Source organism: Semicossyphus pulcher, unplaced genomic scaffold (genome assembly GCF_022749685.1).
Source record: "Semicossyphus pulcher isolate SPU_LCO1_2020_fin unplaced genomic scaffold, fSemPul1.0.p SCAF_6, whole genome shotgun sequence".
In the NCBI taxonomy this organism is placed as follows: domain Eukaryota; kingdom Metazoa; phylum Chordata; class Actinopteri; order Labriformes; family Labridae; genus Semicossyphus; species Semicossyphus pulcher.
In genome coordinates, this window is record NW_027211737.1 from 17,889,349 (window position 1) to 17,904,345 (window position 14,997).

Below are 14,997 nucleotides of genomic sequence, written 5' to 3' on the forward strand. Positions count from 1 at the left end.
CCTGCGGCCTGCATGTCCGCAGCTCCCTGACTCTTGTTTAAACATGCCACACTTGGTGACTCGCACTCTTGTCACATTGATCATGCTGAAGCATGCTCTGTTTACTACTGCTGCTGTGTCTACTAACCCGGTCTGTCGCAGCTACTTACATTGATCATAGCATTGGAAGTGATGCGGAAGAGGGTGGCTCGCTCATTGACTGCCTTGATCTTCTCCCCTCCCTCCACAGGGACTTTCAGACCCTCAAGTTCACTCAGGGAACGCTGCAGGGCCGCCCCGTGCTTAGCGATCAGGTCATTACATGTGCTGAGGTCATCGAGCTTGCTGACGAGTATCTTCAGGGTGCCCTGAAGCTCGCTGCGGTCCGACTGGGATGTAGGCTCCTCGTCCCCTGAGTCATCTGGAAGGGAGAGGTCAGAGTTCACAAATAATAGGGAACAATCGACAATTATTGGGACCCTGCTTTTAAACCATACACATATTTCCAATAAGAGATACACTGACTTCCCAAGCTATTATAGAGACAAATATCCAACTCCTCCATGGCCCACAGATAACTCATTATAGACTTAAAAATGGAGACACAAGTATATTGTGTATAGTATTATCTTATCAATAAAGTATTATCTTATATTGTTTAATTGATAAGATGGACAGAGGTCACAAAGTGTTGATTCTCTTCTATGTTTTGTGTTGTGTTGGTGACGTATGACTTTGTCAGAATGACGACAAAACATTTAACTGTGATTAGCAGCACCGATTAAATTATTGTTAATGTGACTGACGTGATTTTACAGACAGTTTCACAAACACACCCATTAGACAGCGACACACGAAATATGAGTGACTCTGACTGCGGAGACACTGAGCAACTTATCACATGTAAATGAGAGCTTTTGAATACAGAGAGCTCGACTATACCCACGAGCCCTTGCAGGAGCATCTGCCTCTCACTGTGATGTCACTAAAGAGAGGTTACTCAAGCTTGAACAGAACATACGAGAACAGCACTGCAGCGTCAGCCTTACATCACACACACACACACACACTACAAGCACAAGCGCTCACACAGAAAGACAGAAATACACCAGGAGGAAGACCAAGGTCCATAAAACAGCCCTGTGACATCGTAAAAGAAACAGATCTAAGAATAAAGCAGAACTCCTGATTTTAGAAAGTAGATTTATACAGATTTCTACAACCATAAATGCTATAATTATTACAGTGAAGCACGGGGGAACTTGCTTGCTGTATCCTGAGCTGAAGAAATGTTTACACACCTGTGTGTCACATCTATATTCACAGAGTAGAATATTTCCCAACATAAAAGCATCTGTGTTTATGTGCTTCTGTTTGAATAAATCAGGCCAACAAAACAAGCCCATATGGCTGAGATAAATTCAAAGCACCGGCTTCGATGCTGGCGTCCTTACGCTCAACACATTGTGGCATGCTGAAAGCAATAACAAGCCAACAATCCCACCAGAGAAGTGAGATATTAAATAAGAAGAAGAGGAGGAGGGGAAGCAGGAGCACGCAGGGAAATTTATGGAAAATAAACACCAAGAGGAGGAGTGTTTATCTCAAAGAGAGGAATAATCTCTGTTAAAGGTTAAAGGTTTGAGTGCAGAGCGGAGACTGATGAAGAGAGGAAGTCTCTCCCTCGAACTTACACTTCTGACCCTGTCATGCTCTCATGTCTGGAAACTGCTGTCTTCTGCACTCCACCATGCAGAGTCGGCTTTGTCACATTGAAAAGGTCTGTTATGCAGCTGATAGGAGACACCATCACAGTCTTGATGAGAGTTAAAGACACATGACTACAGCAAAACTTTATTCTCAGAAAATCGCAGCCGGCTTTGCAGTGGAAGACACTATCACCTCTGTCGTGTCTATTTACATCCTGTAAGTAAAACATGGATCCCTGCCTGGGGGGATGCTTGTAGCCTGCTGTCTCAGGATGTCTACAACATGTAACAGCATCATACTGAGCTGACATGCGACTGGGACCTTTGTCCTCCAGGGGAACGTCGTCTTACCTCCATACCTGCCTCACATCTAAAATCAATGCTCCCATATGCTCATAATGCTCTAAACTACTTTTGGTGAATGCAATATCACAGTTTATTTCATGACCAAAAACCATACAACTACAGATATTCTCATCTGCCTCAGCTGTACTTTGAGCTTAGAGCTCATAAGCATGCTAAAATTCTATATATATATTTTTTTTTTCATTAATACATGCAAGTAAAGTCTTTTTATCTATAAGGAAGTGAACCAAGAGAAGTGAGCGAAGACAAGGAAACTCGGGGAGGGTGAGCAAAGGGGAAAGAGAAGTGAAGATCTCTCACCACGTTTGTATTCCCGGGCATCCATTTCCACCCAGAGGTAACCAGAGTTCAGGCTGGAAGACGCAGCACACAAACGCCACAGAGCTCTATCCTCACAGCTAATGTGTGAACATGTTGAACTGGCTTTCAGACACACAACTGTCTGACCATCAGAGACAAGAACAAAACAGTGCAGCCAAAGGTCACCCCAGCAGCCTGACAGCGACAATGAAACCCTGCAGGGAACATGGATCAGAGCTGACGCTAACATCCACCCATTACCAGCCGGCAGGAGAGGAGGAAGCTAATTACACTGAATTTCAATAAGTGTGCTGCAGAGGCAGGCAGGTAAGGAGGAGGAAAAAGCTGACGACCAAGTCAGAAAATTGACTGGAGAGAGTGTGTCGAGAAATGGGCAGCTATACTGCAGAGAAAGCATGAGACGAGGAAATGAGAAAGAGCAGGGTCAGACAGAGTGAGGGAGGATAATGAAATAAGCCTACAATTGATCAAGTGTGACTTTAGCAGAGCTGCTTTAAACAGAGAAGTTAGTTGGTTAATTGGTGCAGTTTTGAACTTCCTCCCACGAGGCAAAATTAAGCCTGCCCCAAATCACTTTTAATTGGATGCATTCTCAAAGTTGAGTCTCAAAATGTTTAAACCGCAGAGGAAATGTCACATAAAAACACTGATATAAGAAAGATAATGCTACATATATTTGCTACAGTATAATGACAGCCCAGTTGGTAAGGGACCATTATGATGGATCTTCATTTCTCATGTTTCTGCATTTTAAAGCTGCTCCACTTAGTTTCTGATTCCTACGGTCCATACAAAGAGATGGTGATCTCTGTACAAACACAACTGATCTGAAGCATTAACAAAGCAGTGACATGTATTTGGATGCTTTTAATGTTTATTTGTCATATGCGGCATTTGTAATGTTTCCTCATGTTCTTATCAGTAAATCAGGGATGTCTAACAGCTCGGTGTTTCCATGCAATACAGGCACCAGCTATTGTTATGAAAGTGACTTGGACCAAGGTGGGCTTTGTTAAGAGCGTGCAGGTAAGAAGCAGGACATATCCTGCCCTTTCTTTTTTTTAATCTTGTAAACTGTGTGTCAGTTAGGAGCATGCAGACAGACATGCAATCAAATTGAACAATAAAGTCCTAAATGAAATCAGCAAGATCATAAGACCATTTTAGGGTCTGATGGGAAAACTGAAGTAACTGAAAGCCAAAGTTGCCACTGACTGAGCTGCAGGAAACTCAACCTCAGTGCTCTGCATCACATGCAAATGCACCACATTTGAGAGTGTGAAATTACAGAGTGGGACTGGATAATATCTGCAGATACACTGGGTGTGTTTAGACACTTCAAAGGTGCTGAGAGGGAAAAAAAGAAGCTCACGCCATACTGAGGACTTAACATACCAGGAGTGGTGCGAGCTTATGATTTCAATGTTCAATGTTAGTACAAGTGGGCTGTGAGGGTAAAAAACATGACAAAGTAAAGAGTTATTTACAGCTCTGCAGAGAAGCCCCACTCCTATTATTCACCCTCATTCTGCCAATGAGTTCAGCAGCTCTCAGCGACGCAACTTAAAAATAAACTGTCACATGTACCGAGGCGTATTTGTTTAGAAGAGACTCTGCTTACAGCTCAACGCCTGCAAAACTAATTTTCTCTCCAAACCTCCCTGAAACAGGCTGCGAGCTGCGAGAACACACATTATGGCTGCTGGCTCGACTGTGCAGACACCCTGAAAGGACGAGGGGAAATCAGGACACAGCTTTCTTTACACTGAAATGAAGCTTTTACAAGTATGTCAGAAATGCCCTTTCTGCAGCGTTCTTCTGGTTCATTGAGCCAGTTCCATATGGCGTCGATAAAATGTCAAGTACTAGCAGGCATGTTTGAATACTGGAGATGAAAACCCCTAAAAGATGCCTAAACATATTCTCTCACCTGTAAATCACTCAGACCTGGAATAAAAAGTGAAGGCTTCGTTTTACACCAAACCTGTGTCAATAAATAACCTATCTGTGCTGTCTGAGCATCAGATTGACCGCCCAGCTCACCCCTCTCCCTTCTAACACCTCTTTCATAAGGACAGATGTGGATGGATGGCTCTCTATAGAGAAGTCGACACCTTGAGGCAAGGCCAGGAGCCCATTACCACGCCAGTCATGCCTCAAGGGCGGACTCCCTTCCCCCCTTCCCCCACAGCCCATCACCTCGGAGAACACCCTGCATCGACACAAATGTGAATATCTTCCCAGCTCCCAGCGTGCCTCTGCTGGAGCCTCGTCCTCCTCAGAGGATGGCAATATAATTTAAGCATCACATAACTGTGTCGGAGGCAAGCTAGGACACACGTTTACAGGTCACAGCTCGTCGAATCACAACATCTCAACACGTGAACACACATCCGTCTTCCTCCTCAGCATGCGCACAGCTCTGTCCTTCACTCCTTCATTATTGGGGTCTCAGTGTTGAGCACAAAAGAGTGATGGAGACAGAGAGAGAGAGGAAGCAGGATGTGGGAGAATGTAATTGGGAGAGCAGTACTCTCTCTCTCTGCTGTCCCACCGTCAGAGCTCGACTCTCTGCTCGTCCCTGAGGACAGACTGTCAGATCAGCGGAGCCCGGCCTCTGGCTGACAAGACGTCAGCCTTTGGCAGATGAGCATGAGGGAGAAATGCACTGCCCCTCTGGATTAAAGGTGGAATTTAAAGATACTGAAAGGCAAAGGTCTGATCAGAGGGGAAACTAATGGCAGAAAAAGCCAGGTCAGAGTCACCATGGTGCTGCAGAGAGCAGAGCTAAACTGACATGCTGGCAACAAAACCTTGAGGCAGTAATATCTGTAACTGAGTGAAGTCAGACTTTGTGATGGTTTACAACACTATAATGTAATATTACGAGACTTCATAATACCCTCTTTTTTATAACTAAATCTTATTTACACAACCACCTTTGTTAGTGTGCAAAGACTACTGAGCTAAATGGATTAATGTGATCCAAACAGAGAGGTCATTTAGAGTCAAAGCAATAAATACTTACACAATCAGTTGCCAGTTTTTTTAGGTGAACTTAGCATAAATCCTTCCCCATCTTCCAGACTCCATTCAACTTTTAGTACTTTGTATTTTTAGTTATTTAATTATTTAAATTATTTAGTTATCTTTACACGCATTGTTTCTTTGGAAACTGTAACAACACACAATTAGCAGGGATGGTAGTTGGAATAAATTGACATTTTAATCAACATTGTTTGATTTACCAAATATGTAAATTAGGTCTCCTCATTATGGTGATAAAAACATCATGTATCTTACAAACCTATTTTCTGCAGCAAATTACGTAACATCGTTTCCAGGAGACAAAGTTGAGTAAATTTGACCTTGATAAAGGTAATAATGTTTAGATTTTGTAGAAACTCTTTTAAATAAGTGTTGCTTCACCTTTATGGTCATGTTTGATGCTGTAAAAATGTATTGTGTTAACCTGAGAGGATAGTTTAGCCTCATTTTTTGCTATTGCACATATACTGTGAAGTATATCAGTACTGGAATAAGCACGATCATCCGATATTGATTCTCAGAAGCCAGTCTGAACACACATGCGATCTGAAGACGACTGTATTTTTAGCGCAGAGGGGGTTTGTTCTTGTGGAAGGATTTTTCTCAGCACTGACAGCAAAGAGAGCGGGGAAGAGGACTGTTCTGCAGCTGACTGTTTTGATGGAGTGTGCAAGAAAAAGAGAATATATGAGAAGTGTATCAGAAACAGGAGCAGGAACAAGCCAGATGAAGAGCGATGAAGCGTCCCCAGGGAGGACAGTGTAATCCTGGCCAGTAATTGCTAACGTGCTCCATCCCTCCCCTGAGATACATCACAAGGAGACAAACAGAGGAGACAGCAGGTTAAACCTAGAAACACAGCATTCAGCTCTCCACAAGCAAATGAGAAACTGTGCAGTGCAACTCATCACTGTCCCTGAAGCTCTGCAGTACAGCTCTGGCCGCGGATCCAATCGAACTCTCTCAGAGAGCAGCAAACAAAAGAAAAGATTAACAGCAAACTGCGGCAACTACGCAACGACTTTTAATTCAGTAACATTTTATAATGTGCTGGGATGGACAAAAAGGAAAACGATCAGTCTGCTGGCTGCTAAACTGTGGATTTATATTCTGTTCTCCTGGGTACATTTTATAAAATCCCAGCTGCTGCATCAAACCTGTGAGCGGGAAATGGATTCTGCTTACTGCATAACTGTGAAGGTCGAGGTCATTAATTATCCTACAGTCTCAGAATACTGAATGAGCCCACCGACACATGTCAGGTCACTGTGACAGGATGTCCAGGATTTAACTGCAGTGATAATAAAGTTTGCTGCTCTAAAGAGACAAAATATGAGGTCTGCGTTGAGTACTGAAACAATCTGCAGTGATCTCTACTTTGTCTGATGTGCACTACATTTATGAATTTACCTCCTTGAAAAGCAAGGAAATCAGTTAAAATTCCATTGATACATTAACTGAATGCACGCTCACACACATTAATTCCTAATTACATACATGCAAACAGCTGCTCGGGCTGTGAGAGGAGGAGGGTCTGCTGACGGCTGCCTCCTGTAAAAGAGATGGTCTATAAAAAAGGAGGATAAAACTATAAAGTAAGCAGTGGATGCAGTCTTAATGCTGATGCGCCGTGACTTTAAAGAAGCTGTTAAAAATGTGCACACGATCATGATAGAGTAAAACATCTTTGACATTCAGTATTATTGCACACTTTTAATCTTTCAATGTTTTTATGAAATCCAGTCCATTTGCTACTTTTAACAGAGTGTGCTATAGATGCAAACTGAGTGTTGAGTTACTGTCTCTTATTAAACACCCAAATGTAGAAAGATTTAGCGAGGTCTTGATCATGAGCTGAATGAGGAACACTGTGATCCATCACGCTAATTGTCTGGGTATCAGCACTGCAAGATAATGAGCCTTGGAGGTAGCTGTCAGAATAGTACAGAGGGGAAAGCCTTGACAGAGCAGCAGTAGACGTGTCTCTAAAGTAGTCGTAAGTTATGTGCATGAATATCTGAAAAATTAAAAGTAATGAGAGAGGAGTAGAGCTCCAGGGGCTGACCTGCACTCTAACCCTGCGGTTCCACCCTATTTTAAAATGCAGACTATGTGTAGGGACCGGGTGACTTTAAGTCAAGTAAAACATTGTCTGTCTGTGCGTATACAGTTCTCAGAAACACGGCCATATTTCAATAAGAGCTCATTATCAAAGCGATGCGGAATCTCACATGCTAGTGCAGCTTCAAAGGAACTTTCACATGTTTACTGGATCGAAATAATTTGATTATCATGAGAGCCACAGCAAGACATTTCCACTGGAGAAGAAACATCTCATTGTCTGACTGCAGCTGCTTCTGATTATCAAACACACAACCTACAGTTTAATAAATAATTATTTTTAATGGGCAGGGACTTTGATTAAAAAAGAGATAGAAATGAAGTGATGCAAATGGCCGGGAAAGGCCTGTGATCATTAGTACAAGAGGAAGACATTCTCTATGGGTGCTTTATTTGTGCTTTAATTAAAGGCCCATTGTCTTCTACAACTGCATGATCAGTTAGATTTCATTAGACAGAAGTCACAAAATATTGCAGAGACCTGTCACATTGCATTCAGAATAAATACACAAAAATACAATCGTTCATTCTCTCTGTTGTCTGCTGATTCTCTCTTCTGCTTTTCACATTTCCTGCCTTCCTTTCCTTCATAGCAGTGACAATGACATGGCTGTCAACCAGATATAATGGTTTGGCTTGTGTGTATGTCCCAGAAATCGACATTGTAAAGCATCTTATTGTTCACGTTGTGATATTTGTTACTTTTTATCAGCAGTGGCCCAGGTGGAACAGCGAGCTCTCAGAGCCATTGCTTCATCTGTCTGTATTTTCATTGGTACCAACCAAAGCTGATTTAGCTGTTGGATAGGGACAGATTCAGACTCTTAGAGTTGAGTTTTTCCCAATGTTTATTATTTGTTTTGTGTGATGACAGCTAAATTAACCAATTTTTACCAGTAGATTGAGCTAACTATTGCATAAAAATGTGTGAAGCATCAGTGTCCCAAACTCACATGGTTATTATAATAATATCTTAAATCCACATATATGTAGCATGTCAAAGGTATTTTTGTATCAACTCTTTGGAGGCTATGTTGTTTAACCGAACTGTTTATAATTGACTATCCAACTGATCATACAGGACTATCTCATGAAGGCTTTTGATCACATCATGCTGTGACAATGAGAGAAGAGATAGCATGTTGTCCTTGGAGGACTTGAGATGATTGGATGAATGTTCATAGCTGTGATGTGCTAGTCAGACTCATGTCCTCTGTGTAACCTAATCACATCCTAACACTCATATTCAGGTGAAGGTGTAGGAGCACTACTATGACAGGTCTTAAAACAACATGGGCTTTACAACTATGCCAAACTCATCTCTGAGAACAAACAGGCAAAGCGAGGAGACAGAGAGCCCAGGGCTTAAGAGCACAGCTGTTCAATTCAACATCGTCCAAATCTGCCATCGGCAAGAGAACCAGCGATGAAGTGAGAGAGGTGGAATGATGGAAGAGGATGAAACGGTGATAGAGCACCTTCTGCCTCCCTCAAAGGTAACAATAAACATACAGACACCTTCAAGCACACTGTATATGATACTATTAAGCTGACTCTGTACAAAATCCTTTACCATTTGGTACCATGTTATGCAGGCTAGTCTTACTTGTGAGTGGACAGTGAAGACATCTTGTTAATCTGTAGTCATGTGTGATTACCCTCGAATGTGTCCTGTTTTCACATTTGCACCAGGGACCCTGGAACGCACAGCATGTCGCACTTTACAGTTTCTGGTGGTGCAGTGAACTCACCACAAAATATGCAAAACACAGGTGCATGTTGCCAACACAACACATAGGCCTGGCAGAGTCTGACTCATCCATATGCAAATGTGAGGTGGAGCAGGCGCAAAGAAAAGAGAGGAAATGAGTGTGAGAGCAGCACGGGAGAAAGAAGGGAAAGAAGGAGAAGGAGACTGCATGCAGCGAGGAGTGACAGGACAGACGGCTCTTTTTACAGCAGGAGGAGCTGCATTGTAGAGGGCGGCTGCTGAAATGTGAGCATCCATGGTGACAGAGGACAGACGCCAGACAGAGGAAGATGGATGGAGGAATGACAGCTAGCTCTCAGACGTACGATGAGGAGGAGATAGGAGAAAGAGGGAGGTTTGGTTGGAGTGTGACAGCTCCATACTCCTGTGTTTTAGCTTTAGCCGTAGCTGTACTGACCCTTGTTGAGTTTACTGAGGCAGCCCGAGTTGCAGAGGGAGCGGACCGTCCCCGACTCCCAGCAGCTCCGGCCCTTCATCCCACTCACTGCAGGCCTGATCCCTCTCCACGCTCCCCGAAACGCAACACTGCCCTGGGCCACTACATAATCCCAGCGAGGGGGGGACAGAGGCAGCGACTTTCCCTGTTCAGCATTGCAGCGTGCACACACATACATGCACAGTCACACACATACATACAGCACACAGAAGGGGGAGCGATGCAGGCGCCCCATCTCCTCTCCTGCATTGCTTCCCTGTCTTCCGGAAACACACGCGCACTCGGGATACACACATTCACAAAGCTCTGCACATTTACAATTCTCCTCCACATGCTTCTCTCAGTGCAGTGCAGAGTGGAGCGGGAGGGAGGGAGAGAGTGAGTGAAGCAGAGAGGAGAGCCATTGGCAGCCAGCAGTCATCAACTAGACTAAGCCCAGAATGCATTGCTTCTTTTCTGTTAACCCCTGCCTGCTGATTTTGCTGCGAGAGAGAAAAAGGCGACTATTCCAGGACAGCTGAATGTCAGAGATGAGATGAAGTGAGGGCTATGTTGCTCCAAAAATTACACCATGCAGAGCTTTGTATGATGTTGTCCTCCATCTGAATCTCTTCACAGTGCTGATCAACATCCAAGACAGACCACCTCAGATCTGACCTCTATCAGGTCAGTGTCACTATAGTATTTGGCCCAAAAACGAACCTCCCTCCTCCCCATTTAAAGCAGCTGCAGCGTATACCAATGTTACAGCCGTTTAACATATGACACTGTAACTCAAGGTCACCTTGGCAATCTGAACTATTTCTCCTCACTTAGAGTTAACTGTTTAAGGACTGGCCAATAATTATTCCATACAATAATATCCATCTCTTTTCAGCTACGTGTATATTTGACAGGAGGACAAGTGCAGGTATTGTTTCAGAAGTTTCTGCTAGACATGTTAACCATTCATATCTATGGTGGCCGGCAAGGGCAAACGCGCTGCAACAGCTCAAACAATTTCGATTAGAAGAAACAAGCTGCAGATTCAGAGACGATGTAAATTTGTAACGTTTGGGCTGTTGCAGCACGTTGGCCTTGCCGGCCACCGTACGTATCACCCATACTTAAAGCTGAACGAATGAACCTTGCAAATCTTATAACACTTTGATAACTAAAGAATCACTTTTACTTGGAGTGAGAATAGCAGCAACAAACATCATATACAATGTCCAGGCAACCAAATCCAGGCAATCAAAGTCTCTTAAAGTGTCAGTAGACCTTTGTCAGACAAACAGTGTGCAAGCCTGCAGCCGAGCAACATCATCATATCAGATCTGAATAAGTATACTAATAAAAAACTGCTAAGCTAAGCTATGCTAACTGTGTGAAAACTGTGTGAAACCTGGTGTTCACAGCAGCCTGCAGACTGAGCTGAGGAGCCTGGGGATTACTTCCTACAGATCTGAAACTTCACCCATGTTTAGTATGAACATCCAACATTGTAACATTATATATGTTATTATATATATATATTACATATATTATATGTCTTAAAATGTGAAACAGCAGAATACCCCCTATTTAAAATTGAAAACGGGTTCTCCAGGGGACATATTTAAATTATGTTAAGAGTACTCTGTAGGATGATGTTGAAAAATGAATCGATGTGTTGCAGTTGGCAAGGACGACCTGCATTTTGGATGAAACATCATGCATCTCTTTCTCTACATCTCTGCTTTGGAAATCACTGGAATATGACTTCAATAAAAGCACAGGCTGAGACTGGTTCATGCAACACCAATTTACTGTGTAACAGCGTGTATAAAAAGCACAGCTCTGCAAATTAGGCCAACAGCATACACAGTCCCTCCATCGACTGAAATCACTGCTATCACGCGAAGCCTGTCCACTCTAATATGTGTTGCAGTCGTTCTGTAAAATGTGTGATAGCAGCAGAAACAGGTAACAGGGGTGCGCGGCTGTGCACTGTAAGTGAGATGAGGGAAGTGCTGACGGAGACAGATTGCTGTACTGTAAATAAATAACATCCTGTAAATGTCCCGGGGCATGTTCGAGGGGCCGCTGAAGCATGAAACCTCTATTAATTTCATACTTGACCTTCATCATTTCGCTTCTTCAATGCAGTTGAGTTTAACCATGCAAAGAGAGGCAGACATGGCATGAAAACAGCCAGCTGTCTGAAATGTATCCGTGCCGTTTCACATAGAGCAGCATTTTGGCTGGCATTAGTCTGAATGTAAAGCACTTTGAGCAGCATTTCGTATGTTAAAAAGTGCTATATGATAAAGTAGATACATTAAATTATATCTAGAACAAATACTGCATCCATATTTCCAAACAAAGATGATTCCACTCTCTAAAATATCCTGTCCATGAGAGGGACCAATCCAAAAGTCTGGACTCTGAAGTGAAATGCATGTGTATCACATGATATACTCAGTTAAGCAGAAATTCAACCCCACATGTGCTTGTTTATTTACTGCAGGGGAGACAGTTAAAGGCTAACCCATCTGAAAGACAAACTAAAGAGAAAGAGGGCATTTAAAGAGCACGAGTTACAGTCTCATTAGGCCAATTACTGCCTTAAGTTCCAGGAACAAAAACACTCCTCACATCCTCACAGCCTGAACGCACGAACACCGAGCTCATTAAAACCAGTTCAAACTGCTCAGCTCGAGAAAACCGTTAGATCGTGATATGAATTCATATTTCCAGGCAGTCACATTCTGTGTTTGTGACTATTTAAATCATCAGTCTGCGTCGCTTCCAGAAGCAGTAGCCTTATAAATGTTATTTATCCATGCCAAAAAAAACACATTATAGCAGACATTGTGCTCCCTCACTGTCACTGAGACGACACAAGACCACTTGCATGTAAGAACCAGAACGACTGGAATCGACTGCAGTGAAATGCAAGCCTGGATGTGAGGGCTCCTAATGGACTGACGCTCCTCCTGTGGTGCTAATAACCTGCTTATCCCAAGGAGGTGGAAGATCTTTAATTAACCACAAATTTAAGAGTAATTGCTTCCTGCATCTCTCGCACTGGCTCACAGTAGACACCATGCATCAACTTGATGTTTTAGCGATCGCAAACAGACATAGCACTTCATATAAATGCCACACGAAGCAGAGTGAAATTACAGAAGACTCTCTACACACTGGAGTAATGAATCATCGAGCCCTGTGTGCACTTAGTCATCTCAGACAAACAAAGTCAGGTCCAGGTCTTTGCCTCTTTGTATGGCAGCTGTTGGTTTTGTGTGTCTGTAAGTGCCTGAGTGAGTTGTGCCTTTACATTTTTTATGTTAAAGGGGTCTTCAAAAAATATCCTAGCATGCCTCTTAACATGTAGAAGCAATAGTAGTTAAAAAATACGCTCCCATTCATTGGCAGTGTAGCAGACAATGTACCCCATTTGTGTTTTATAGTTTCTTAAAATGTGCCATCTGTACAACATAATGTCCCACATACAGTATAATGTACTGCTCATTTAAACCAAACTCTGGCAGCAACTACTTAACAACAGCCTTACTTTTAAAAAGTAAGTTAATGTTAAACTCACAAAGAGAAAATATTCTGGACCAACTGTTTCCATGGCTGCTGACCAGAGCTGCAGAAAGAGAACAGTTTATATTCAACTTTTGCCCATTAAAAATATTCTCAGCACAGTGGTAATTGCAGGATGTCTTGCATGTACAGTTTAAAAGGCTTAGGGTCAGGACTCGGAGTCTGGAGATACCGTAGCAACATTTCAGCAGCCAAAACCTGCTGTGGATGACTTGTTTCAGTGCTCGAGACCTTAACTCTCTTTGAAAGAAATAACTACGTAAAATGATTGTACTTTCTAAACAAGGTTAGATAGTGTGTTATGTTCATGGTTGAAGACATAAATTATGTACATCTACTATGTGCATGATCTCCCAATAGTGTCTGTTCAACCCAGCAGTGTAGCTTGCTAACTTTGCTGCTAACAGTTAGCGAGCTACCGTATATGTTTTACAGCAACAAACTGTGTGTAAATTGTTATATTTAACTCTGCTGTGCTGTAACACTGGCATTAAAGAATTGATTAATGAGTCAATGAGATTAATTACTTTTCTGAGTGGAGACAGGAAATGGGAGGAGTGGCTTCTTCAGAGCGGATATAAGGAGATTGTAATCAGGTAGAAGTCTTTTCACCATACCTGCAGATGAACCCTTTGGCTTCAGACAACAACTGTAATGTGTAAAATGTGAATTTATCTTATCATCTGATGCTTCTGTTAACGTACAATTGTCTAACATTTAGTTGTTTTGTTAATAATATTAAATTCCTATATTTTAAATATTACAGTTTAGACAAAACCAGCATCATTTAGTGTCATCATCTGAAACCCCTGCCTTCAAAATAAAAATTAATTTAAGTGGACTTTCTGTCTCAAAGCATGTCTGACCTCACATCCATCATGTATATCACAGTTCCTGGAAATCAGCCGAACCCAAATACAGCAGTTTAAAGCAATATGTTACACTGATATTATTGAATTATTTAAGAGGATAACTTACTCCTAATTACTTGCGGGTAGCTAGTTTCTGTGAGCTCAAACTGAGCTTTGAACTTATTATTTTATAGACAAAGGTGAAGGCAAGAGGCTATGAAGAAATCATTTAAGTATTAAACTAATGTATGGCTATGTGACACATCTTTATTATGGTGGGACATGAATTAGCCTGCCCCCAAAACACCCCACAGTTTAGTCTGTTTTTTAAGTTTTAAATTTCAGACGGAAGTTTAAACGTTATCGTTTGTGAGAAAGCAGCCAGGGTGGTCAATATGTAAATGTTTGGAATAGAAAAGAAGTTGGCATAAAGAGCTACACCTGACCAAGAGGTGTCACAACACAGAAATCCACAGAGAGGATGAAAAGAATAAGACTACATGAATACTGAACCCGTGTTGTACTATTTAACCGCCTTGCACAAAGTCAAACTAATTTATATTTTAATGACTTGCCTGTATCGGGGTATTCAATTTCTCAACTTCTCCTCGCTGCTGATGAAGCAGAAAAGCTTCAGTGAGCGACAGAAAGAAAATGTGGGTGTGGACTGGGACACAATGCGAGCTTAATAATGAGCTCTGGTTTCACTCACAATGCAGCAGGTCATTGGGCGCACTGATCCACACAGAGCGACACATTCCAGTAAGTAGGACCAAGGGCAGCACAATCATACCAGTAATGTGGGGTGGATTGTGTAATAAT

General features: G+C 42.3%; 1 protein-coding gene across 1 annotated transcript in view; it reads right to left on the reverse strand.

The window, feature by feature from the left end:
* osbp2b (oxysterol binding protein 2b) overlaps positions 1 to 14,997 on the reverse strand; it is a 42,461-nt gene that overhangs the window by 15,587 nt on the left and 11,877 nt on the right. The window contains exon 3 of the mRNA XM_069683193.1: positions 150 to 400. Within this exon, the coding sequence (XP_069539294.1) occupies positions 150 to 400 (251 nt within the window). The remainder of the gene's footprint in view (positions 1 to 149; positions 401 to 14,997) is intronic.